Raw genomic sequence first — 25,417 nt, forward strand, 5'->3', positions numbered from 1 at the left:
TTGTGCAAGAAGGGGCAATGTGGACAGCTCCATCTTGCGCAAAAGCCCATGCGGCAAAAATGGCACCTCATTAGGTATGCAAATGAGGCATGGGAATATTCCATGGAGAGGTATCACTAGCAGTGTTCCCCCAGGGTCAGTCCTAGGACCAATCCTATTCAACTTTATTAATAAACGATTTAGAAAAAGGGGTGAGCAGTGAGGTAGTAAAGTTTGTGAACGATACTAAACTGTTCAAGATAGTCAAGACCAAAGCAGGCTGTGAAGAACTTCAAAAAGATCTCACCAAACTGAGTGACTCGGCAACAAAATGGCAAATGAAATGTAATGTGGAGAAGTGTAAAGTTGTGCATATTGGAAAAAATAACCCCAACTATACATACAAATATGATGGGGGCTAATTTAGCTGCAACTAATCAGGAAAGAGATCTTGAAGTTATCATGGATAGTTCTCTGAAAACATCCACACAGTGTGCAGTAGCAGTCAAAAAAGCAAATAGGATGCTAGTAATTATTAAAAAAGGGACAGAAAATAAGATGAAGAATATCTTACTGCCCCTATATAAAACTATACTACGTTCACATCTTAAATATTGAGTACAGATGTGGCCTCCTCACCTCAAAAAAGATATTTTGGCATTAAAAAAGGTTCAGAAAAGAGCAACTAAAATGATTAGGGGTTTGGAATGTGTCCCATATTAGGAGAGGCTAAAGAGATTGGGACTTCTCAGTTTAGAAAAGAGGAGACTGAGGGGGGATATGATAGAGGTATATAAAATCATTAGTTGTGTGGAGAGGATGAATAAAGAAAAGCTATTTACCTGTTCCCATAATATAAGAACTAGAGGACATCAAAACTAATAAAAGAAAGCTCTTCTTCACACACTGCACAGTCAACCTGTGGAACTCCTTGCAAGAGGATGCTGTGAAGGCTACGACTATAACAGTTTAAAAAAGAGCTAGATAAATTCATGGAGATTAGGTCCATAAAAGGATATTAGCCAGGGGGTAAGGAGTGGTGCCACTGACCTCTATTTGTCAAAGGCTGGAGAAGGATGACAGGAGACAAATTGCTTGATCATTGGCTTCGGTCCACCCCCTCTGGGGCACATGGTACTGTCCACTGTCAAAAGACAGGATACTAGGATAGATGGACCTTTGGTCTGACCCAGTACGGCCATTCTTATGTCCTTATGTTAAAGTTTGACCTGTGTTTGAAGACTTTTCTGCAATCAGAGTTGTTATAAGGCGACTCTCTTGTATGTTTTATCTGATGGTTAGTAAGGTAGGAGCATGGACTGTAGCTTTCCCTGCAGTCAGAGCAGGTGAAGGATATCTCTCATGTGGGTTTTCCTATGTCTAATAAGGTGCGAGCTGCGATTGAATCTTTTCCCACAGTCAGAGCAATTGAAAGGTTTCTCCCCTGTGTGGGTCCTCCGATGGGTAACAAGCTCTGAACTTGTACTGAAACTTTTCTCGCAGTCAGAGCAATGGAAAGGTTTCTCTCCTGTGTGAGTTCTCCTATGTCTAACAAGGGGTGACTTCCCACTGAAGCTTTTCCCACAGTCAAAGCAACTGAAAGGTTTCTCTCCTGTGTGGGACCTCCTATGGGTAACAAGGTGTGACCTGCGACTGAAGCTTTTCCCACAGTTAGAGCAACTGAACGGTTTGTCTCCTGTGTGGGTCCTCCTATGGGTAACAAGGTGTGAGCTGCGACTGAAGCTTTTCTCACAATCAGAGAAATTGAAAGGTTTCTCTCCTGTGTGGGTCCTCCTATGTCTAACAAGGTGTGTGCTTCTACTGAAGCTTTTCCCACAGTCAGAGCAATTGAAAGGTTTCTCTCCTGTGTGGGTCCTTCTATGGGTAACAAGGTGTTCACTTTTACTGAAGCTTTTCCCAGAGTCAGAGCACGTGAAGAGCTTCTCTCCTGTGTGGGCTCTTTGATGTTCAATAGGAGCTTCACAGTCACTACAAGTGCAGGGTGACTGTTGATGGGGGATTTTCTGTTGAACGGTTTCTGTGTTTCTTTTCTCCCCTCTACTACTGTGACTGAAGTTACCCTGTCCCTCTCCTGGATGGTTTTCATGCTGCCTTTCTAAGCTATGCTGCCTCTCACAAGTCTCTCCCTGCTCACGTATCTGGGAAACATGCCCTTCAGGTCTTCCCAGTAACATCCCATATAGAGACACTTGCTCCCGTCCGTCCTGCTGAACAAGATCACAGTTCTCAGTCAGCGTCCCATCACCTGTTGGGATAGAGAAATAATCCAGACAGAAGTTATTGTCTCTGATGAGCTAAATGAAAACTCTGAAAGAGGAATAGAAAAGGAAATACGCACTCAAATAATGATTAAAATATCATGAACTGAGTTCATCCTCCTTCACAACTCTTCCACAGAGGAGAGAACCTGGTCTTTCCCCACCCACCACACTCTGGCTTGAGTTGAAGACAGGCTGAAGAGTGAGACAGACTTCATGAAAACACCTGCTGTAAACTGGTTTCTGAGTCAGTTTAACTGATTGCTTACCTGTGTGGGTGTTGCTGATGATCTCTCCTTTCTCATAGCTCTGGGGATCTGGGACCTGCAACTCCTCCTCTCACTCCACCCAGGAGATCACGTGAGCTTCAGAGACTAGAAATCCTGTTTGGAGAGTAATTAATCAAGTGCTGATCTTGTTCATTAAGGTCTGTGTCATTACTGCTTCCAGAGCCAGGATCTGAGTCACCCACCCAGAGAGGCTCCTTTCCCCATCTTGCAGAGTCTGGGATCTGGCTGGTACAAGAGCCCAGGACACACTCACCTGCAGTAAAGGTGCATCCCCCACCCCACCACCTTGGTTTCCCAGTCTGCCTCTTGTGGCGAGCCTGGCCTTTGATTTGGGGCCTCTTCAGGGAGGCACAGAATCTACCACATTTCCACCTTGTGAATGTGTTCCCCTCAGCTTTATCTCCACCCCTTCTTGGACCTGCATTTAGTGTTTGGAAGATCCACCTGTGACGTGACCATGGAGATCATTGTGCTATCACTGTTACACAATCTCAAGAAACCTTGTGCGAAGCATGCTGTGTGCCGAGTCAATGGGAAAATTCTGATCTGATGTCTATGATTATCTTGTTTATGTCCATTATTTTTTAACTAAGACAGGCCAGGCTTTGGCAGAATGGTGGAGCACTGGGTACCAACTAATCAGGTAATCACATTCCTGGGCAGGAGGAGGGCAGTCAACACAACACTCTCTGCAGCAACTGCAAACACACAATCCTAACAGATAGCTCACTGACCCTTGTGCACAAGAGCGGGATGAGGGGATAATGGATACGGACGTTTTATTCAAACAAACAGGCAGGAGGCTAAGAGGGTAGAACACATGGAATGCAACATGCATCTTGTTTGTGTCAATGTGAGAGGAGAAGTCACAGGAGGGGCATGTTGATGCTGGCTGAGGGGCAGTGTTCTGGCTGCTGACTGAGCTGGTACCATTATTGGGTTGGGACAAGTCTCACTATACCTGTGCCTGAGGAGCTGGGACACTAGCACCCTGCTCCTTTCACAATAAACCTGGCCGAGTGCCTTTGCCTCTGAATGGTGCCTGGGTCTTTCTTAGCGGCAACCCTGTGATGTGCTGCATGGATAAGCTGCATGCTCTGCCAGTGCCGCTAGCATCAGAGTTCCAGAAAGAGCTGCCCTGAACAGCCGTAACAACACTCTGTGGAACTAGCAGCAATTCATATGACACTGCAGTCACTATAGAAAGCAAAATTACCAATCACAGCAGCATCTGGGAACTCTGGTGTAAATCAGAACCCCACTGTGCTATTGGGGTGCTCATATGGAGTTAAGCATCACCCCTCTTTAGTTTAGGTATCCTTCCCAGCCCTGAGAAACAGGGACACACTATAATAGGTATTAAGAAGAGAGGTGACTACACAGAGAGTCTAAGGGACTTGATCAAGGTCACATAGGAAGTCTGAGACGGGCAGAGAACTGAGCACAGGTCTCCTGAGCTTGAAGCCAGACGTTCACGCCAGAAGAAAAAGTTCCTACCTGAAGATATTTCACTCTAAAAAGACAAGACTGATGACGTGATTTATCTCCATTGCACACAGAGGCAAGTGAGCCCCAGAGAGAATGAAGCTGAACTTATGAAAGGAGACCCAGCCTTTGCCTAAAATGCAAGGAGAGCTCTGCTCACGTTCTCTTCTACAGAGCTACCTTGGACAAAATACTCACAGAGCGTGAACTGTCCCATCCACCCTCCCTCAGCGCCAGCATCCAGCTCCTCCCATTGGCAAGAACAGCATGTCACAGAGATTAGCTACAGGCAGGGAAGAACTCTGGGAACCGCGCACATCTTCCAGTGGCTGCGCACACTGCCACAAGGGAACCATGCAGCCACTAATAGCAGCCAGACCCAGACCTCTGGTACCTCCTGTTCCTGCCTGAGTCCTTCCACTCACATCTCTGGACAAGGCACAAGATGGGCAAGATAGGGAAGAAGTGCAGTGAGACCTTAGCTGTGGGAAGAGCAGCACCATTGTTATCTCCCTGAACATGCTTTCCCTGAGAGGGGACACGGAGGAGACAGTCTTTCACACAAGAGCCAGGATTATTATGGCAGATATTCCTGACATTGGGGGCAGAGGCAATGAATAACGCTGAACCAAACCCAGTCCAGCTACTCCAGCGCCCGCCCAGCTTCTGTTACCCAAGGGAACAAGAGTCCTTACTCAGCCGGTTCACAGCCTCATAATTCTCCTGCATCACATCCCTGTAGAGAGCTCTCTGGCCCGGGTCCAGCAGAGCCCATTCCTCCTCAGAGAAATACACAGCCACCTCCTCGAAGCTCACTGGCTCTGCCAGGGCCATTTCCTGTCCCTGGCTCTGCAGGCCAGGGGCTGAGCTGGAGACAGACATGGGTTTTCTGCAGCCTGGCAGGGAGAGAAGGGGAATTGGAGACAATTCAGAAAGGGCTTTAATCCTTTCCACATCCCCATTCTTCCCACACTCTGTCCCTTGTGACACATGCTAGACTCTGTCATTGTGGGCAAAAGTTTTAGTCTAGAAATTCCATAAACAGCGCACAGGAGTTAGATCCCAAATCCATATTCATTTCTGTCTGTACCTGGCTTGAGTTACAACATTACTGCGTCCGCAATAGTGGGATTTAGTTCTCAGCACGCAGTGTTTCTGATAACAAGCCACATATTCACCTGCCTGACCATGGCCATAGGTTAAATGTAGGCTGCTGTATTTAAACCCCTTAGTCTTCGTTCATTGATTTGCAGGACAAACTTTGCTCTCTCATCTGACAAGAGACATTAAAAAGCCTTTCCACAACAGACTCAGTGAAGTTACCACCATCATCCAGTTACCTAGGCACAAAGCTCTGTTTTCCCACAGTATATTTTCTAGAAAGTCCCCCAGTGATTTGAAGACATCAAGAGATGGAGAATCCATCAGTTCTTTGTTCGTTTGTTTCAGCAGCTAATCCACTTCCCTATCAAACATTTGCGCCTCTTTTCTAGTCTCAAATAGTCTGGCTTCAAGCTTTCACATATTGGCTCTCACTGAGCCGTATCCTCTCGACAGAGTGGGCAATACATTTTGAGGGGTAGCCAAATGGAATGTGGCTGAGAGCTGCACTCTTCCATGACATTAATGCAGGAAATGCAGGGTCAGGTATGGACGTTGGGAGAAGGAAGCTTGGGGTAAGGTTTTGGGATGCAGGAAGGATAGAGGGGTCTAGGAGGGAGTTTGGGTGAAGGAGGCAGGCCGTGATCTAGGACACTGAATTAGCCAACTATTCGTTAGATATTTAAAGTAACAGAGTGGTAGCCATGTTAGTTTGAATCTGCAAAAGCAAGAAGAATTCCTGTAGCACTTTATAGACTAACAGATGTATTGGAGCATAAGCTTTCGTGGGCAAAGACCCACTTCATCAAATGCATGACCTGACACTGGAGGCAGAGGCAAGGATACCTTAAATATCTAAAGTAACTTTAATTTAGAGAAGTGACTTAGTGGACAAATAAGGGGCTGTGTGTTCCTGAGCACTGAGTGCTCTTGTGTGGATAAATCCCTATAATATTAACACTCTCATATAACTTTGTATTAAGAAAAAATGTCTTTTGAGCTCTCCCCTTTCCTTGATTGTCCTGTTGAAATGAATGAGGTGTGAATGGAGAATGAAAGCTGAGCACCTCCAGCAGCAGTCACAAGGGTGGAGAAGGTCTGGGAGCCAGATCCAAGACAACACCTGTAAAGTGAGCTCATTAAGAAGACTGGACATACAGAGGCCTTGGGAGTCAAGCAGCAAGTGCCTGCCCTTGGAAGCTCTCTGAAGCAGCATTAAGAAAGGTGAGGTGATGACTAATGATGGCTGCATGACAGGGATAAATATGAGGCATCTTGCAGAGGGATCCTGGGTTTTAAAGTCTTGTCAACGCAGGAGCATCGATCTGGATCGGCAGAAGCCTGGCTCCACTCCTCCCCCATCTAACTCACCTGGCCAGTGCAGTTAGGGGAAGCAACTTTTGGTAACAACAAGACAGCGTGTGCGTGCGTGCGAGAGAGAGAGTGCATGAGTGTAACGTATCATATGCATATGATAAATATTGGTTGATCTATGTATGTTCAATAAATGTGGCATGTTGCCTTTTCCCCCTGAAAAAGATCCCGGGTCCTTCTTAAGCACAACACTTGTATATATAGCTGCAGGAGGAGGACAGAGTTTGAGTATGCAGAGCCTCTCACAGGCTGCAGGGCCACGTGGGTGTGTGAATAATTATGATCCAGAGGGGAAGGGGAGCGGTGCTTTGTTTCTGGCCAGAAATCAGCCAATGAGATTGTCCTGGGGGCAGAAACAGCTCCTAAAGCCTTCCCCCCTCCCCTCCAGGTCCATAGTCACTTTCTGAGTGACTTGCAGATGGGGAGTGGCATCCATGGGCTGGATCCAATGGCTTGGTGGGGTGGATCCGGCCAATGAGCTGTATTTGGCCCAGGCCTGCACTAGACTTAACAGCCCTTGGGGATCCAGCAGTTTCTTGCCTTGAACAAACTGATACCGTGGAAGCCAGTCAGCTCTCAGCCTTTCAGCCTATTTATTGTTTGAAACCAACTCCATATTGAAACTGACTGAGCAGTGAAAGTGAAATCTCAGGCTGAAGGTGCCGTCCGTTGTGTGCTTTATCTTCACCCCTTTAGCATCACAAACCCATAGGCAATCTCCATTATATTGGTCTATCTCCTAGAACTGGAAGGGACCTTTGAAAGGTCATTGAGTCCAGTTCCATGCCTTCACAGCAGGACCAAGTACCGTCCCTGACAGATTTTTGCCCCAAAATCCTAAACAGCCTCCTCAAAGATTGAACTCACAGCCCTGGGTTTAGCAAGCCAACGATCAAACCACTGAGCTATCACTCCCTCGGTATTGCTCCAGGTGTTCATATGTCCCCCTGCAGTGCCCCTGGGTCTCCTCACTGATCAGTGGGTGAGATTTAGGGCTGTGTGCACCGTGGTCGCTCGGTTTGGTTAGCAACTTCAATAACAATCCCATGAAGATGTTTTCAACAGGAATTTTCTCAGCATTTAAAGACTTTCCACCTACAAACTCACCCTGTCTGAAAGCTCCCAGGGATTTTCTTGTGGCTCTCTCCAGTGCAGAGGGCAGAGTGTCTGGATGGGGAAGGGATAAGAGAGGTGAGATTCCAGGCTCTCTTATTTATTACACTGTCCCACTCTGTACTCTGCATTTCAATTGTATCAGAGACCAGACAGAGGGACAGTCACAAACTGAGTATGAAAGAGTCTGAAACTTTCATTTCTTCTCTCACTCGGGCACCTCCCAGCAATGGAGCCAACATCCCCGCAACCTTACACCCATCCCAGGAGAGACAAGCTGTAAATGAGATTTACTCTTCCCTCCCCAACCCCTCCCACTTGGTTTCTCATTCACTTACTGCCTCTTATCATAACCTGGACCTGTGGTGGTGGGACACATGGCCATCACAGTAACTGTAACCATTTTGATCTCTGAATGGGAGGTTCAGAGTTTGCAAACCCCTGGCTTTATCTGCAAGCAGTTGGGTCTGTTCGCTCAGTGTCTCTAAGGAGAGCAGAGTGATGGGGCCATCATTCTCTATCTGTGAATTGAGGCAAGGGAAGGTTGGCTTCAGAGGCCAGATTCAATAGTCTCAGATACTTGAATCACTTTCCCTTCCTACATCCCTTCTAGGTACCTTTGAATTCCATCAATGTCTCCGACAGCGCAATCGTTTTCTGGGAGAAACCTCTGACTTGTTCTTCCAGTGCAGGGGAAATCTCCTCTGGCAGCTGGAATTGCCCCATCTCACATCTGGACAGAAACAATTCCATGTGATTGTATTTGATTTACTGCTGATAAGTTCTGGCTAGTGAGTCTCAGCTCTAACAGGCCTGGAGGTGGAATTCCTCCAATTCTCACAGCCTGAGGGCAACACATCCCATGGCCATACAACACTTCCCATTGCTGTTCTTCACCTCTGGCCTGGGGACACTGGCTGGGGGTCTAAAGGGGAATTGAGTCTCCATGGCCAACTCACTCCTTGGCCTCCAGGCACTGAGAGACAGGAGGTTCCCAGGTGAAGGGCTGAAGGAATCTGTCCACTAGGGACTAGACTGAGACACCAGGTCCCCCCTCCCCAGCTCCTTCCACACAGGTCTCCAAACAGCCCTCGGATGAGACAGACTCTTGGTCCCTGCTGTTCTGGGCTAAATAGCTCCCAGTGACCAACAGACCCATGTTCCACCCAGACACCTGAGGCAGCCAATTCCCCCAGGGAGGTGACAGCACGAGGAAATACTTGAGGTCAAACTGTGCCCTGAATGGAGAATTCCAGAGTCTGCTGTGCGAGGATCAGACCCTCAGAATTAAATGAGTCATAGATATTCATATCTAACATCTGGCTGTAGAGCCCTGGGGAGATGTGGTGCTAACATCAGCTCCAAGCCCTTTCCCCACTCTGTGTAGTGTAAGGGGAAAAAGAGCCACCTACCTACTCAGGGTGCTTCTGACGTCCTAGAAAAAAGAGATAGAAAAGAATCTCAGCCCCATTGGACACACACAGAGGATGTCAGGGAAGGGATTTTGCAAACCTGGGACCTCAGGGAAGGGATTTTGCAAACATGGGAAGAGAGGCCCTGCCCTGGCCCCAGGGTCATGGACCCCAAGCGAATGGGGCTTTGCCATCTCTAATAGCTCTGTGCCTGTGATTCTACAAAGCACAACAGTCACTCACATGGCAGCAATGCACACGGAATTACACTGAGATCTGATGGCTGGACCCCAGCGCTTGTGATCAGTAGCCTCCCTTCCCTCTGGGGGGAGCTGGGATGTTTCTCCCTCAGTCTCACCTGCAGGAATTCACTCCCTAGCTTCTGCAACGTCCTCTCCAGCTCACTGATCCACTTGCTGAGATGGGAAATCTGCATGGAGAATCTCCTGACAATCTCCTCATCCAGCTTCTGCAGCTGAGCCAGCAGGAACCGCTCTTGTTCCTCCAGGAACTGCGGCAGCTGCTGAAACTCAGCCACAATCATTTGCCTCTCTGTTTTGGTCCATTTCTGTATGAAAACAGGGAAAGTGCTGGTCAGGGACATGGATGGAGCCTGGGGCCCTTTCATGGACAGCTGAGTGTGCAGCAGGGAGAACTTATTGAAAATCCCTAAACTTTGTGATATTTGATTCTACTCTTTGGGTATTAGGCAGAGACGTCTCTTCCAGCATCTCCTTTGGCCCCTGTGTCCCTCTGAAAGGGATGACTCCATGTCTGTCATGGGCAGCATGTTCTGTTTTTCATGGGCACTGGGAATTTCAGACTCAGAGCAGCAGGAGGCAGGACCCAGCACCAGCTTGACAGAGATACCCAGGGAGGAAAAAGAAGCAAACATGTTAATGCACCAAGTGAGCAGACAGACCTTCACAGGGACAACCGACATCTTTGAGGAGGATTTCTGGGAAAGTCACAAGGACTGGACATTAACCATCAATTGACACGGAAGCTCAGGGCCTGTCTACACATGGATCCAACCCAGCAATCTATGATCCAGGAGAAACACAAACAAGCCCAACCTCAACAAGGCCACACAGGAGTCTGCCTGCTAACAGTCTCCCACTGCCAGTCTCTTCTGGTTCCTAGCCACAGGCACCTACCTGATACTTCTGGCTTTTCCCCTCTGCTGTCATTTTCCTTCCAGCAGCTTTTCTCTCTCTTCCCTCAGAGTCTTCAAATGGGCCTCCAATTTTTCCTGAAGAAACAGAAATAAGCACAATGAGAAACCCATGAGATGTCTGGAGCCCATTTGTCTACCTCTTAGGGTATGTCTACACTACCCCGCTAGTGAGAACTAGCAGGGTAATGTATGCATACCGAACGTGCAAATGAAGCCCGGGATTTGAATTTCCCGGGCTTTATTTGCTTAAGCCGGCCGGCACCATTTTTAAATGCCGGCTTGTTCGAACCCCGTGCCGCGCGGCTACACGCGGCACGGGCTAGATAGTTCGGACTAGCAAGCCATTCCGAACTATCTGTACGCATCGAGGCACGGGGTTCGAACAAGCCGGCATTTAAAAATGGCGCCGGCCGGCTTAAGCAAATAAAGCCCGGGAAATTCAAATCCCGGGCTTCATTTGCACGTTCGGTATGCATACATTATCCTGCTAGTTCGCACTAGCGGGGTAGTGTAGACATATCCTAAGATAGTCCCAGTTTTCTGGAGCTCTGTCTCTGTCCAGCAGGGACTCAGTCCTGGACGTTGCTTTGTCCATTGAAAAAGGGACAGGAGGAGACTGTGGATGCAGCAGGATGCCTGTGAGGGTGGGGGATGGATCGGTGGTAGCACCTTCATAAAGAATGATGTAAGTGGGGATGAGGGAGGTTAAAAGGGTTAAAAATATTTATCATGTAACCAATTACAAGTTAATCAGTTACAGTATTTTTTAACCCACTGACAGATAAGGTCAGTAATAGGCATGGGCTCTCCTAGGGGCAGGGCTTTTTTGTGGGGTCTGGCCACCAAGACTGCCGGCAGGTGAGGAGTCCCAGCAGCTGCAGATTGACATTCGCTGCTGGGGCAAGCGGGCACTACCAGGGACAGTGAGAAGTTTAACCGATAACTGGCACCAATAAGTATTAGCTCATCAGTTAACCAGTTTGAACTCTTGCTACTACCCAGTCAAATACCAGTGGTGCCTGTCATGGCCTTCGCTGCCTGGAACCCTGCTATGGGTGGAGTCAAGGCACTTGGGGCCTTACACAGCATCCAGTCCAGTGATCTCCTATAGTGCTGGCTGCCATATCTGACTGTAACCCCTCATACAGCAGCCCAGGCGTTCAGTATCTCAGTAGGAAACCTCCTCTCCCTGCTGGGCCTGGGGCCTGTAGCAAGGCATCTTTCCTGCCTAAGGGTGACACTTCACAGATAGGTGGGGGGAATGCAGCCTAGTGGTTAGTGCAGACTTGGAGAAAGCAGTGGTTGTGGCTATACTCTGTCAGGGTATGTCTACACTACAAAGTTAATTCAAACTAACGGACGTTAATTCGAATTAACTTTGTTAGGCGCTACACAAGCGCTCCGCTAGTTCGAACTTAATTCGAACTAGTGGAGCACTTAGTTCGAACTAGGTAAACCTCATTCTACGAGGACTAAGCCTAGATCGAACTTACTAGTTCGAATTAAGGGGTGTGTAGCCCCTTAATTCGAACTAGTGGGAGGCTAGCCCTCCCCAGCTTTCCCTGGTGGCCACTTTGGCCAACACCAGTGAAACTCTACTGCCCCCTCCCGGCCCCGGACTCCTTAAAGGGGCACAGCCTGGCTACGATGCCCGTGCCAGGTGCAAGCCTGCCAGCACCCAGCCAGCAGACCCTGCACCTGGCACGGCTCGAGCCAGCCACCCGATGCTCCCCAGCCCTCCCCCTCTTCCCAGGACCAGGCTGGCGGCTCCCGGGAGCTTGCCTGGGACCGCAAGAGGCAGGCACCCGCCTAGTCTAGTGCAGACATCGTGGACCTCGTCCATGACCTCCGCACTAGGCACAGGAAAGTGGCCATCTAGGGCAGAAGAGCTGCCAGCCTGGCCACCCGGGAGCAGGTTTGTATGAAAATCAAGGGGGTCCACTGAGACCCCCCGACCCTGAGCTCTGAGCTTACAATGGCCGTACTGGGTCAGACCAAAGGTTCATCTAGCCCAGTAGCCTGTCTGCCAACAGTGGCCAACCCTAGGGACCCTGGAGGGGATGGACCGAAGACAGTGACCAAGCCATTTGTCTCGTGCCATCCCTCTCCAGCCTTCCACAAACTTTGGGCAGGGACACCACTCCTACCCCTTGGCTAATACCACTCCATGGACCCAACCTCCATGACTTTATCTCACTTCTCTTTAAACTCTGTTCTAGTTCTAGCCTTCACAGCCTCCTGCAGCAAGGAGTTCCACAGGTTGACTCTTTGCTTTGTGAAGAACAACTGTCTGTTACTAGTTTGAAGCCTGCTACCCATTCATTTCCTTTGCTGTCCTCTAGTCCTTCTATTATGGGAACTAATGAAGAACTTTTCTTGATGCACCCTCTCCACCCAACTCATGCTTTTATAGACCTCTATCATATGCCCCCTCCATCTCCTCTTTACTAAGCTGAAAAGTCCCAGTCTGTTTAGCCTCTCTTCATATGGGACCTGTTCCAAACCCTTCATCATTGTAGTTTCCCTCCCCTCTCCCACCCTCTCTCTTCCCCTCTCCCACCTCCTTTTCCCAGTCTCCCCCAGTTTTGTTCAATAAAGAGAGATTCTATTTTTGAACACAATTGTCCTTTATTTTGTACATCAGGAACGGGGGCTAGGGAGGGGTAAGTGGAAGGAGGTGAGGGAGGAATGGGGTACGACCCCCGATGGGGAGGATTGGGCTGGCTCTGCGGGCTTCTGGGGGTGGAAGCTCTCCTGCAGCCCCCCAATTGCCTCCTCTCCCCAGATGGCAGCCTGAGGCAAGTGCAGCCGGTTTGATGGCCGAGTGCTATGATGTGCCCAGTGTGGGTACTCCGGCAATCCAAGCCAAGACTGCTTTGCAAGTGGGGCACCCCTGAGAATTGTCTGTCCGGGGTGAGGGTCGGGTCCCTTTAAGCACAGCCCTCGGCTAGCCTGAGATAGCAGCTCCACGCTCTAAGTCCTCATCTGATGCCCTGCCAGAACTGCTTCCGGCCATCCTTAACCCCAGTTCAGGGTCCACTCTGTGTGGACATGCTAGTTTGAATTAGCAAAATGCTAATTCAAACTAGTTTTTTAGTCTGGATGCGTTAGTTCAAATTAGCGTAGTTCGAATTAACTAATTCGAACTAAGTTAGTTCGAATTAGCGCTGTAGTGTAGACATACCCTCACTGATGTGCGTGGTGACCATGAGGGAACTTGTTGTCCCACTTTCTCTTCCCACCATTTGTCTAACTAAACTGTAACCTGCTCAGGCCAGGGATTGTCCCTTGCTGGGTGTTGTGCAGGGCCCTGATTCCATTGTGGGTCTATAAGGCAAATGGAAGATTACTACTGTTTCTCTGCCAGTCAGCAACAGCTTGTAACCTCCTGCTCTCCAGTCCCAAGGCAGCTCACTCCCATAGACTGGTTTGCAGCTCCTGTGATCTAAACCAGTGTTTCTGAACCTCTTTTTTTAAATAAAGTATCCCTTCCCCCAAAAAATACCTAGTTTTCAGACACACCATTTTTTTCTACGATGTTTGTTTACATAACTTACTTGTAGCAAAGATAAGCGATAAAATTTTGGGATGTAAGAAGTACAAAAATAATAAAGTGCTATAAAACTTAAAAACAAAAAAGTTTAGTTTTTTCCAAATTTCAGATGTGTTGATGTACCCCCAGACTTCTCTCAAGTACTCCTAAGGGTACTCATACCACAGTTTGAGGAACAATGATCTAAACCGCTCTGATGGTGAACAGTTTCCCTTATGTTAAAACCCCTCCTGTCACCAGTGAGGGCTGGGTTTCAGGATTCAGAGCCTCAGAGAGGGTATGTCTACACTACAAAGTTAGTTCGAACTAACTTTGATAGGCGCTACACTAGCGCTCCGTTAGTTCGAACTTAATTCGAACTAACGGAGCGCTTAGTTTGAACTAGGTAAACCTCATTTTACGAGGATTAATTCTAAATTCGAACTAGCTAGTTCGAATTAAGGGCTGTGTAGACCCTTAATTCGAACTAGTGGGAGGCTAATGCTTCCCAGGTTTCCCTGGTGGCCACTCTGGCCAACACCAGGGAAACTCTATTGCCCCCCTCCCGGCTCCGGAGCCCTTAAAGGGCCACGGGCTGGCTACACAGTTTGTGCCAGTTGCAAGGCTGCCAGCACCCGTGCCAGCAGACCCTGCACCTGCCACACCATGAGCCAACCACCCGAGGACACCCAGCCCTCCACTGCTCCCCAGGACCAGCCTGGCGGCTCCCAGGAGCCTGCTCGGGGGCGCAAAAGGCGGGTGCCCGCTTGGTCAAGTGCGGAGATCGTGGACCTCATCGAGGTTTGGGGGGAAGCCTCCAATGTCCACGATCTCCGCACTAGCCACAGGAACGCGGCCGTCTACAGCCGCATGTTTGTATAATGTCTGTGTGTGCAATTATTAGCATGTAATTGTATGGATACTGAAGATTTCCCTGCATGTGGTTGAACATTGGGCAGGGCTGGGCCTGTGGACATGCTAATTAGCGAGGCCCTGTGGGACAATGGCTCTCAATGGGCCAAGGACACACCTAAAGAATGGAGGCTGTCACCTGAGAGCCGCCAGCAGGGAATACAGAGATTGGCCTCTGGCCAGGTTACCTGCTACAGCCAAGAAGGGACCAGGAAGGGGGGATAAATAGGCCATGTGGTTGACGCCATCTTGTTCTCAGCTCAGCACTTCATCCCAGAGGAAGCAGTGCAGGGATCGAAGAGCCGGAAAGACCTGTGGACCCATCCTGATTCTAGGATGTGCAACAAGGACTTTTAAACCAGCAGCTGTAACATCTCTGCTAGAGCCTGCATCAAGAACTGGGAGATTCGGTGCATGTAATGTACTATTCTTTAACAACCTTACTCTCATGCTTTTCTTTATTGTAGTAATAAACCTTTAGATGTTAGATGCTAAAGGACTGGCCCAGCATGATTTGTGGGTAAGGTCCAAAGGGTAAATTGACCAGGGATCTATGGCTGGTTTCTTGGGACCGGACAGAACTTGTTCAGGGTAGGTGGGATTGGGTGCTAGGACCCCCCACCTGTGTATGAGGCCCGGGGCCACCTGGGGCATGGATATTGCTGGAGTGTCAGAGGGGTTTTGCTCGTGAGGCTTCAGGCAGGCAGATGAAGCGCTCTGTGGACTGGTTTGTGGCCTGTTTGGAGAGGTCACCAGTCTAGGGGCTGTAAGGAGCCCCAGATTCGAGCAATTCGCCCTGAGCGGACGCCCTCAGCTGTGCCCAGACATGGCCCGGTCCGTCACAAGGTCACACAGGAAGACTGTGACAGACAGAGAAATGAACACAGGTCTCCTGAGCATGAAGCCAGACATTCACACAGGAAGAAAAAGTCCCTACCCAAAGATATTTCACTCTAAAAACACAACACAGATGACGTGATTTATCTCCACTGCACACAGAGGCAAGTGAGCCCCAGAGAGAATGAAGCTGAACTTTTGAAAGGAAACCCAGCCTATGCCTGAAATGCAAGAAGAGCTCTGCTCACGTTTCTCTACTACAGAGCTACCTCAGAGAATATACTCACAGAGCGTGAACTGCCTCATCCATCCATCCACCCTCCCTCAGCTCCAGCATCCAGCCCCTTTCACTGGCAAGTACCAGCATGTCAGAGACTACCCACAGGCAGGGAAGAGCTCTGGGAACCGCACCTTCCTTCCAGTGGCCCAGCCCACTGCCACAAGGAGACCCTGCAGGCACTAACAGCAGCCAGACCCAGACCCACAACTCTGGTACCTTCCGTTACTTCCTGAGCCCTTCCACTTACACCTCTGGCCAAGGCACAACAAGGGCAAGATGGTGGGAAACATATGGAGACCTTGGCTGTGGGAAGAGCAGCACCATTGTTATGTGCCTGAATCTTCTCCTGGGGGAAGGAGCCAGGATTATTGGGGCTCATACTTCTGACAGTGGGGGGCAGAGGCAATGAGGAACATTGAACCAAACCCAACCCAGATGCTCCAGAGCCCAAACAGGGTCTCATACCCAAGGAGACAGGAATCCTTACCCAGCCAGCTCACAGCCTCATAATTCTCCTGCATCACATCCCTGTAGAGGGCTCTCTGGCCCGGGTCCAGCAGAGCCCATTCCTCCTCAGAGAAATACACAGCCACCTCCTCGAAGCTCACCGGCTCCTCCACGGCCATTTCCTGTCCCTGGCTCTGCAGGCCGGGGGCTGAGCTGCAGGAAGATATGGGTGTTCTGCAGCCTGGCAGGAGAAGAGCCTCATTGGAATGTATTGTAACAACAGATGTAGCACACAGGGAAACTGGCACCAAAAAATGTGAGTAGAAGTGCAAATATATAAGTAAAATGCAAAATATTTGTATATACAGGCAGTCCCCGAGTTACACAGATCCGACTTACATCGGATCCGCAGTTATGAACAGGGTTTGCGCCACGTCTCCCTGGTCTGCTGGAGACCAGCAGACCAGGGAGACAGGGAGCAAAGCCTCTGAGGACGCCGGCAGTGGGACAGCCGCGGCACGTCTGGGCTGCCCGCGTGCTCCACGGCTTTGCTCCCCGTCTCCCTGGTCTGCTGGTCTCCAACAGACCAGGGAGATGCGGAGGAAAGCCATGGAGGACCCGGGCAGCGGGACCGCGGTGCGTCTCGGTCCGCCGCCCGCATCTCCCTGGTCTGCTGAGGGGGGGGGGGAGCGTGCAGCTAGTACGCCCGCCTCCCCCCCCCCCCCAGCAGACCAGGCTTTTCTCTGGACGCCTGTGGTAGAGCATCTGGGGCACTGCCAGTTGGTCCCGTAGTGCCGCTCTGGGCGCTACTGGACCAACCTGGCAGCACCCCAGCTGCTCTGCCCCAGGCGTCCTGATTCAGCCGCTGCTGGTCAGTTTCAGCAGTGGCTGAATCAGGACACCTGGGGCAGAGCAGCTGGGGTGCTGCTGGGTTGGTCCAGTAGCGCCGAGGAGCGGCGCTACTGGAGCAACCCAGCAGCAACCCAGCTGCTCTGCCCCAGGCGTCCCCAAGTCAGCCTCTGCTGAAACTGACCAGCGCTGACTACAGGAAGCCCGAGGCAGAGTTGCTCTGCCCCGGGTTTCCTGGAATCAGCTGCTGATCAGTTTCAGCAGCAGCTGACTTGGGGATGCCTGGGGTTCTTAAGTTGAATCTGTATGTAAGTCGGAACTGGCGTCCAGATTCAGCCTGTTGAAACTGATCAGAGGCTGATTCCAGGAAGCCCGGGGCAGAGCAACTCTGCCTCGGGCTTCCTGTAGTCAGCTGCTGGTCAGTTCCAGCAGCGGCTGAATCTGGACGCCAGTTCTGACTTACATACAGATTCAACTTAAGAACAAACCTATAGTCCCTATCTTGTACGTAACCCGGGGACTGCCTGTACAATTAAGTAAGAGAAAAGTAAGGTGGGTACTGTAGTGGCTGCAGGATGAGGAATTACTTTCAGAAATACATATCTTGGTAATAAGTTTGCAAGTACAAAATTATTTTCAAAAGTATCTCAGTGCTTTTACATTTAATAACCTGGCCTGTAGTGAGCACGCAGGAAACAAAATCTACCCAAGTGGCTGGCAATGTGAGAAAACACCAGGCTGAGGGTGACCGTATTTCCCTATGTTGGATACTGGACACCTGGTAAAATGACTCATATTCAAGTAAGCTCAGTGGCAATCCATCAGAACTAAGCAGCACAGAGGTTCAAATTAACATCCAATCCCTGTTAAGCATAATGTCTGTGTAGCTGGAGCCTTCTTATCTTTAAGGCTTTAGGATTCAAAAGGGAAGGGGGACACTCTCCCCCACACACACACCTCTCTCACATGCTTGGGTGACAGATAGAGCTGACATGGGATGTTAAATATCGGTTAATTGAATAGTCAAGTAACCTCAAAAATTCTCTCACTCGACTATTCTATAGTACCTGGGGGCAGGGCCAGCAGCCAGTGTGTTCCAACCTTACTCCTGAGAAGCCCCCTATGACTCCACGCTGCTGCCACTCTTGTATATCAGAAGCAGTAGTACAGAGTGGCAGGCGGGACCTGATCTGAGAGGGGAGCCAGTTTAAAAAGCAGCTCTTCTCGTGGCCCATCTGCCTGTCACCCTCAGCTGGTACCTCTGATAAAGTAGTACGGGGTGACAGCAGCCCTGACTCCTAACACACTTTAAATGCAGACACAGCAGGGGTAGATCTCAGATCCATTTCAAGCCAGGACTCTCCAGTCTGCTAAAAAATTTACTGGAAAGAGTGTGTTGGGAGGGGGGGGGGGGGAGTATGTTGTCTATAGCATTAACCTATTCATTTTTGCTTAATTGGTTAACTGACAAGACTATTACAACTCTAGAACTGAATCTGGTGCTCTCCTCTGATCCAGTCTGGCAAAGAGGGGGGACACTCTCTGGGGCAGCCACTGGACCTCCACTCCCTAATTGTGGGCAGGCAGCTGGGGAGCAGGGATCTGGCAGCAGTAGGACTCACCAGCTCTGATAGGGAGGGAGACAGAAACTACAGGACAATTTACCCATTTTTAAGAACAAGCCAGGACCCTGCAGCCAGACTTGAATTTAGCCCTGTCCCTTTAGCCTGGGATGTCTGCTCACTAGCTAGAGTGCTGGGCAGGAGGCAAAACAACTCTCCCAGACAACCCCCAGCTGCTGAATCTCACCCCCTTGGGCAGCATCCACCTCTCAAGTAGGAAAGGGGCATCTTCTCCGGGCACTGGCCACCAACACAGCACTGGGAAGTGGGTGCTGTCCACTTGCCTGTATTTTAACAAATACTGCAAATGCCCCTTACCCTCAGGTATTTTTTCCTGGCAGGACCCAGATCTTATTCTTAATCCTGTCACCTGTCCCAATTTTACCTTTTGGCTCCTCTCCTAGTTGTGCAGCCAGTTATAGGATCTCTCCCTCCCCACACAGTCAGTTTGGCCCCTCCAGACTTTGCCTCCCCTGTAAAAAAAAAACCAAACGTGTGAGGAACCTTTTGTGGGCAGGGGCATTCAAGTGAGAAGCAAAACCAAACAAAACCCAAAAAACCTCACAGACGTGGCCCCGGAATACTCACACACCAGGGCGGTCCAACCTAGTAGATTTTGTGGTGCAAACAGTGGCGGGGTCTGGAAAGCCAGGGCAGGCTCCCCAATACTGGACGGTTCCCTGAGCTGAGTTCCAGGCAGTGTGAGGCCATGTCCGGCCCGTGGGCCGTAGGCTCCCGGACCCTGCCTGACAACGCAACCAGGGCGCTTGGAGTAGACTCCGAACAACGATTCTCCGGCTCTAGAGCCAGGCTGGGCCACAGAGGGTTTCCAGGGGCTGCAGCTAAAACCTTTCTCCGTGTCCCTCCCCCCCGAGCAGGTGAGCGCCCCGCAGCGGGCAGGGAAGCGCTACCCCGGCCAGTCCCTGGGAAGGGCCCCGAGATGCTCCCCCGCCCCCACGGGCCCGTTTGCAAACACCGCGGATGTGTCCCTCCCCCCAAACCCGAGCGGTCAGTTCGGCCCCGAGCAGCCCCCGCCCCGCACGCACCGGGCTGCAGCGGCCCCAGCAGCTGGTCTCAAAGTTCGCACCTTAGGACGCCCCCTTCTTGGCGCATGCGCAATAGCCGCAGTTGAGACCCCTGCCCTCACTCTAGGCGCAGGCGCAGACCGGAACTAGAACGCGCGGGGTTGTGGGGGTGGGAGGAGTGGAACGCTGGCGTGCGCGGCTCAGAGCTAAGCCCTGACGCTGGAGCGGGACTGGAGCCACTGACCAGCTGTGCACGCGCAGTTTGATCCCCCCCATTTTGCCCCCTTCCGCCGGTTTTTCATTGCCCGCCCCCCACGTTCCTCCCTGCCCCTACCCAGGCCCCGCTCACCCCGCCGCGAGCCCGGCTGCATCCTGAGGCGAATGCTGAGGGAGCCGTTACTCACACGCTGCTACTTCCGCCTCTGGGCAGCACCGGGAAGGGGGGGAGCGGAGGAGCAGAGCGAGGTAGGGCCGAGGCCCGGCGGTTGAATCGGTGGGGGAGGGGGAGCAGAGCGAGGCGAGGCGGGGGTGGGACTGGGCAGTTAAATCGCTGCGGGGCCTCCTGTCACCAGCTTGGCTGCGCGCGGTGCGTGTTGGCGCTTTGGGGACAACGGCTCCAACTGCCGCGCGGGGGAGGGAAACGGTCGGGTGGGGCGGTCGCTCCCTGATGCTCGCGCTGGGATTTGGACAGAGGGTGAGGAGGGGCCCTAGCATGAGGGGCGCAGAGATGGGGGGGGATCTGGCTGGGGCAGGTGGCTGAGGGGGCCCACTGGCGACCCTGGTGGGGGCAGAGGGTGAACAAAGCTTTGGGGCTTTTGTTTTTGTTTTTAATTCTGATTTTTAATCTTCAGTGCTGGTACCTCAGTGCTGGACCTGCCCCCTCCATTGCTGAGCTCAGGAAAATGACAGGGCCCCTGATCCCCAGCCGAGGCCGCCATGGTTGCAGAGAGCCCTGTGGAAACTTTCCGGGAGGAAGTGTCAAATCCCGTCTGGAGGATTTCACAGCCCCTGTCACTCTGGAGCCTCGACACATAATTTCTGGTAGGCCCCCTCAGTGCAGAGACACTGAGCAGCAAGGACCCCTCTGGCTCATTCGGCGGCTGGCAAACGTGGTGGAACTAGCCAAGCCATTGAGTTTCCAGGCAGCAAAGTGAACAAGATGAGATGGGGTGTGTGGGGAGTACCAGGAGGCTCTGAAGCTGTTTTGTGAAGAGGATCAAACTCCTATCTGTGTGGTGAGTGATAGATCCCAGGCTCACATGGTGGTTCCCATACAAGAAGCTGTCCAGGAGTACAAGGTACAGAGTTGCTGTCCAGTGTAATGGGAAATTCTGTGGCCTGTACTGTGCAGGGGGTCAGACTAGATGATCATAGTGGTCCCTTCTGACCTTAAAGTCTATGAGTCTATGAAATAACATTGGAAGTACTTAAGAGAAGTCTGGAGGGGTGGGGGGTACATCAACACAACTGAAATTTGGAGAAAACTGATTTTTGGTTTTAAGTTTTACAGCACTATTATTTTTGTATTTCTTACATCCAAAAATTTCATCACCTGCCCTGCTATGATTCAGTTATTTAAACAAATGTGTTGCAATGGTAAAAAAAAAATGTGTCTGAAAACTATAGGTACTGGGAGTACTTTTTTTTTTAAGGGGTACATTATTTAAAAAAAAGTTGAGACACACTGGTTTAGATCGCAGGAGCTGCAGGCCAGTCTATGGGAGTGAGCTGCCTTAGGACTGGAGAAGAGGAGGTTACAAGCTGTTACTGATTGGCTGAAACACAGTAGTAGTCTGTCATTTGTCTTATAGACGCACAATAGAATCAGGGCCCTGCACAACACCCTGTAAGGGACAGTCCTGGGCCTGAGCAGGAGACAGTCTAGTTAGACAAATGGTGGGAAGGGACAGAGTTGCATAAAACTGGGACTGTGTGGCTTAAAGACAGACAAATGGGCTCCCAACATCTCATGGGGCTTACCCTCATATATATTTCTGTTTCTTCAGGAAAAATTGGAGGCCTCTTTTTGAAGACTCTGAGGGAAGAGAGAGAAAAGGTTCTGGGAAGGAAAGCGACAGGGAAAGAGAAAAGCCAGGTGTATCTGGTAAGTGCCTGTGGTTATGAACTGCCAGGAATTGGCAGTGGGAGGGCTGTGTTAGGAGGCAGACTCCTTTGTGGACTTGGTGAGTTTGGGCTTGTCTGTGTTTCTCCTGGATCATGGATTGCTTGGTTAGATCCATGTATAGACAGGCCCTGAGCCTCTATGTCAATGGATAAGTTAATGTCCAGTCCCTGTGACTTTCCCGGAAATCCTCCTTAGGGAAAATGAATGTCAATTACATTCATTCAGCCTTGTGAGAGGCTGCCTGCTCTGTCTGCTCACTTGGTGCATTAACATCTTTGTTTCTTTTCCTTCCCTGGGTATCTCTGTCAGTTTGGCGCTGAGTCCTGCCTCCTGCTGCTCTGGGTCTAAATTCCCAGAGGCCATGAATAACAGAACATGCTGCCCATAGCAGACATGGGGATATCCCTTTAAGAGGGACACAGGGGCCAAAGGAGATGCTGGGAGAGACGCCCTCTCCCTTGTTCCTGCAGAGTAGAGTCAAATGTCACAAATTTTAGGGTTTTTTAAGAAGTTTTCCCTGCTGCGCACACATCTCCCCATGTAAGGGCTCTGGGCTCCATCCATGTCCTTGACCATCCCTTTCCCTGTGTCTGCCTCCCTGTATTCCTCATTATATAAGGAAAAAGGGACTTTTCAAAAGAGAAGCTTTTTCCAAAATTTGGCCCCATCTACATGTATCTTTTTCCAAATTTTTTTTTCCAGTCTAGACATAGCCTTAAGTTAAGCAATGGATGTAGCTGCAGTTTTGGCTTTATCCCTGCTGGGTACACATGTGCACAGTGAAGAACAAAAGGGTCAAATGGTGCCTGCAGCCTTTCAGAACAAGCCCGAGCCAGCACTACCAAGTACCAATGTTCAGTAGATTTCCAATAATCCTGCACCTTTGGGACAAAGGTGGTGCTGGATTATCAGATATGCTGGACTATCGGGAGGTACTCCGGCGGGGAGGCTGTGGCGGGTCTGCCGGGACCCGCACTGCCTCCGTGAGGGGCGGGAGGGCGGGGGATCGGCAGGTAATGGCACGGCGAGGGCTGAACCCTCCGCCATTTTGCAGGGAGGCAAAGCCTGCAAGTGGTGGGGGCAGAGAGGGGGCGAGAGTCAGGTAGCTACTTCAAGAAGTTGTTAGTCAATTACACTACCACCAGCTGGCCATAGTCAGGCAGTAGTGTAATTGACAGGCTTGCAATTTATCTTTCCTCTACTGCCCCTGGCAGGGGCACGTGGGAGGGGCTGTGGGGGGCAGCGGGGAATGGCACAGCGAGGGCCGAACCCTCCGCCATTTTGCAGGGAGGCAAAGCCTACAAGTGGTGGGGGCAGAGAGGGGGCGAGAGGCAGGCAGCTGCTTCAAGAAGTTGTTAGTCAATTATACTGTAGTAATAACTTCTTGAAGCAGCGGCCTGCCTCTCGCCCCCTCCCTGACACCTTGGCTTGCAGGTTTTGCCTCCCTGCAAAACAGCGGAGGGTTCAGCCCTCGCCGCGCCGTTCCCCGTGGCCCCCCATCCACCTTCAGCCCCGCCAGAGGCAGTAGAGGAAAGATAAATTGCGAGCCTGTCAATTACACTACTGCCTGACTATGGCCAGCTGGTGGTAGTGTAATTGACTAACAACTTATTGAAGCAGCTGCCGGAGCACTTCCGGGTTCCAGTTGGTGCCGGACTATTGGGAGTGCCGGACCACTGTATGCCGGACAATTGGAGTTTTACTGTAATTGCTTATTATAGATCTTCTCACACAACTGTACCCAATGGAATCTTCTTGTGAGAGACACTGGAGGAAAAAGGGGGGCCCACACTCAGGTCCCATTGACAGTGTATTCACCATTCAGTCTGGCCTCAGTAGGAGGCATGTTTGAGCCAAGGAGAGTAAAAAAAACCCTCACGAATGCAGCTCAGCTGATTCTCAGCCTTGTAGAAACAGGTTTTTTTCTAATCAGCATTTTTCTGTTCTGTTGAAACAAATAAACAACAATTTCCGTCCAGCTCTACCTCAAAGAGCATTTGAAGAGGTGACCTAAGGCCATATAAATATCTTGCAAAACAAGCCAAGCTCAAGCAAGAAGACCACGATACACCAGGTGCAATCTCCATTGCTGCCCAACACAGTGGACCTATCAGGATTTCCCTGTGATAGTATGGCTGTGCCCTCCAGCTACAGGAGTCCAGTGGTGACATGCCATACTTTAGCCTTTGGGAAGTGTCTCTTGTATAGTACAACATTAACAGCATGTTGCCACTGTGGGAGAAACATCAAATAACTCCAATTGTGTCTAAGGGGGGACTGTGCAGGAAATAAAAACTCTCTAAAAGAAAACTGCTGTAAGGGTTAAAAGTTTTCCAGGCCTCTCTCCCTGTAACAGAGAGAAATCATCTAACTCTAATCAAGACCCTTACAATGCCTATCTCAACTTCATGAAGACTCCTAGTCTGTCACAATTTATCATGTAAACCCTTATCTTTGTCACAGTTTGCCTTGTAAGCTCCTCACTCAGGTTCTCATGTGCCTTGGTACTGTAAACTTACTTCTAGCATACTTGGTGTAAACAGAAACCTCTCAGAGTACTTCTGCTGAGACTTTGATATGTTAAAGAGAATAATCAACAACTAAACTGTCTGAGCATACTGTATAAAGGATCCCTAAACCTGTCTCTCAGGGCTGCTGCCGCTCTCACTCTGGTAGCGGTCAGCCTGCATGGATGCATAATAAAGTTTTCCTTCTAGATTTCTCTCCTGCCTCACTGCTTTGACCTCCAGCCTCGGACCCTTCTGGGGACTCTGTACCCCAGGGGAGTGAGATTTCCCCAACACCACTGCTCTTACATTGTATCAGAGGAGTTTTTGGATCACCATGGGAGGTGCTGTTATGTTTGCATTATAGATCAGTATTATGTAAAATGAAAAGCAGTTTTAAAGACAAATGTCTGGACCACATTATAGATTTCCTGTAAACATTTACGGTGTGTCTACACAGCATCCTTAACTTGAAATAAGCTATGCAATATGTGCTAAGCAAATTGTGTAGCTTATTTTGATGCTACAGGCAGTCCCCAGGTTACATACAAGATAGGGACTGTAGGTTTGTTCTTAAGTTGAATTTGTATGTAAGTCGGAACTGGTACATATTGTAGGGGAAACTCTAGCCAAACATTTCTCCAGAGCTCAATTTTATTCTCCCACACCTCACTTCCCTCAGTCCTTTATTCTCAAGCTGAGGTGTCTGCTGAGAAAAGCTGCTCTGCGTCTCCCTGGTCTGCTGGGGAGGGGGATGCTAGCTTCGCGTCTCCCTGGTCTGCTGGGGAGGGGGGTGCTAGCTTCGCGTCTCCCTGGTCTGCTGGGGGGAAGCAGCTAGTGCGGGGTTACCTCACCCCGTTTGTAAGTAGGGATCTGATGTAAGTCGGATCCATGTAACCCGGGGACTGCCTGTATTTCAAAATAGCTTATTTCATAATTTGGCGCTGTCTACACAGTATCAAATTTTGAAATAATTCATTATTCCAAAATGCCCCTTAAGCCTCGTGGAATGAGGGTTACCAGGACGTTGGAATAAGCTGCCCATTATTTTGAAATAACAGGCTGCTTCAA

The 25,417-nt window shown here is 50.2% G+C and overlaps 1 protein-coding gene across 7 annotated transcripts; it reads right to left on the bottom strand.

Annotated features, from left to right (window-relative positions):
* Window positions 1-22: 22 nt before the first annotated feature.
* On the bottom strand, window positions 23-20,192 carry LOC102461979 (E3 ubiquitin-protein ligase TRIM7-like). Of its 7 annotated transcripts, none has more exons than XR_012898287.1 (11): window positions 20,064-20,192; window positions 19,075-19,162; window positions 16,259-16,459; window positions 10,191-10,285; window positions 9,392-9,601; window positions 9,034-9,056; window positions 8,239-8,354; window positions 7,616-7,675; window positions 4,729-4,929; window positions 2,528-2,641; window positions 2,112-2,245 (listed from the first exon to the last, which is right to left on the bottom strand). XR_012898287.1 is itself a non-coding variant. In XM_075912917.1 (10 exons), the coding sequence occupies exons 3-10, from the start codon at window positions 16,395-16,397 to the stop codon at window positions 2,598-2,600; spliced, it is 888 nt and encodes a 295-aa protein (XP_075769032.1). In that variant the 5' UTR covers window positions 16,398-16,459; window positions 19,075-19,162; window positions 19,736-19,870; the 3' UTR covers window positions 2,173-2,597. The 7 variants fall into 7 exon arrangements, 3 of the variants coding, with proteins under 3 accessions (XP_075769033.1, XP_075769034.1, XP_075769032.1); XR_012898286.1 differs by lacking the exon at window positions 20,064-20,192 and adding an exon at window positions 19,777-19,870; XR_012898285.1 differs by lacking the exon at window positions 20,064-20,192 and adding an exon at window positions 19,736-19,870.
* Between the last annotated feature and the right edge of the window lie 5,225 nt (window positions 20,193-25,417).

The sequence above is a fragment of the Pelodiscus sinensis genome, chromosome 31 (assembly GCF_049634645.1).
Source record: "Pelodiscus sinensis isolate JC-2024 chromosome 31, ASM4963464v1, whole genome shotgun sequence".
NCBI lineage: Eukaryota > Metazoa > Chordata > Testudines > Trionychidae > Pelodiscus > Pelodiscus sinensis.

Bases quoted from the DNA above. Each gene is read 5' to 3' on its own strand.
- LOC102461979 (XM_075912917.1), bottom strand. From the start codon at position 16,397: ATGGCCGTGGAGGAGCCGGTGAGCTTCGAGGAGGTGGCTGTGTATTTC. The intron at 9,602-10,190 runs GTAGGTGCCTGT...GTTTTCATACAG, and splicing joins GGAAAAGCCAGAAGTATCAG to AAATGGACCAAAACAGAGAG. The intron at 8,355-9,033 runs GTAGGTGGCTCT...GTTTCTGTCCAG, and splicing joins GTCAGAAGCACCCTGAGTAG to ATGTGAGATGGGGCAATTCC.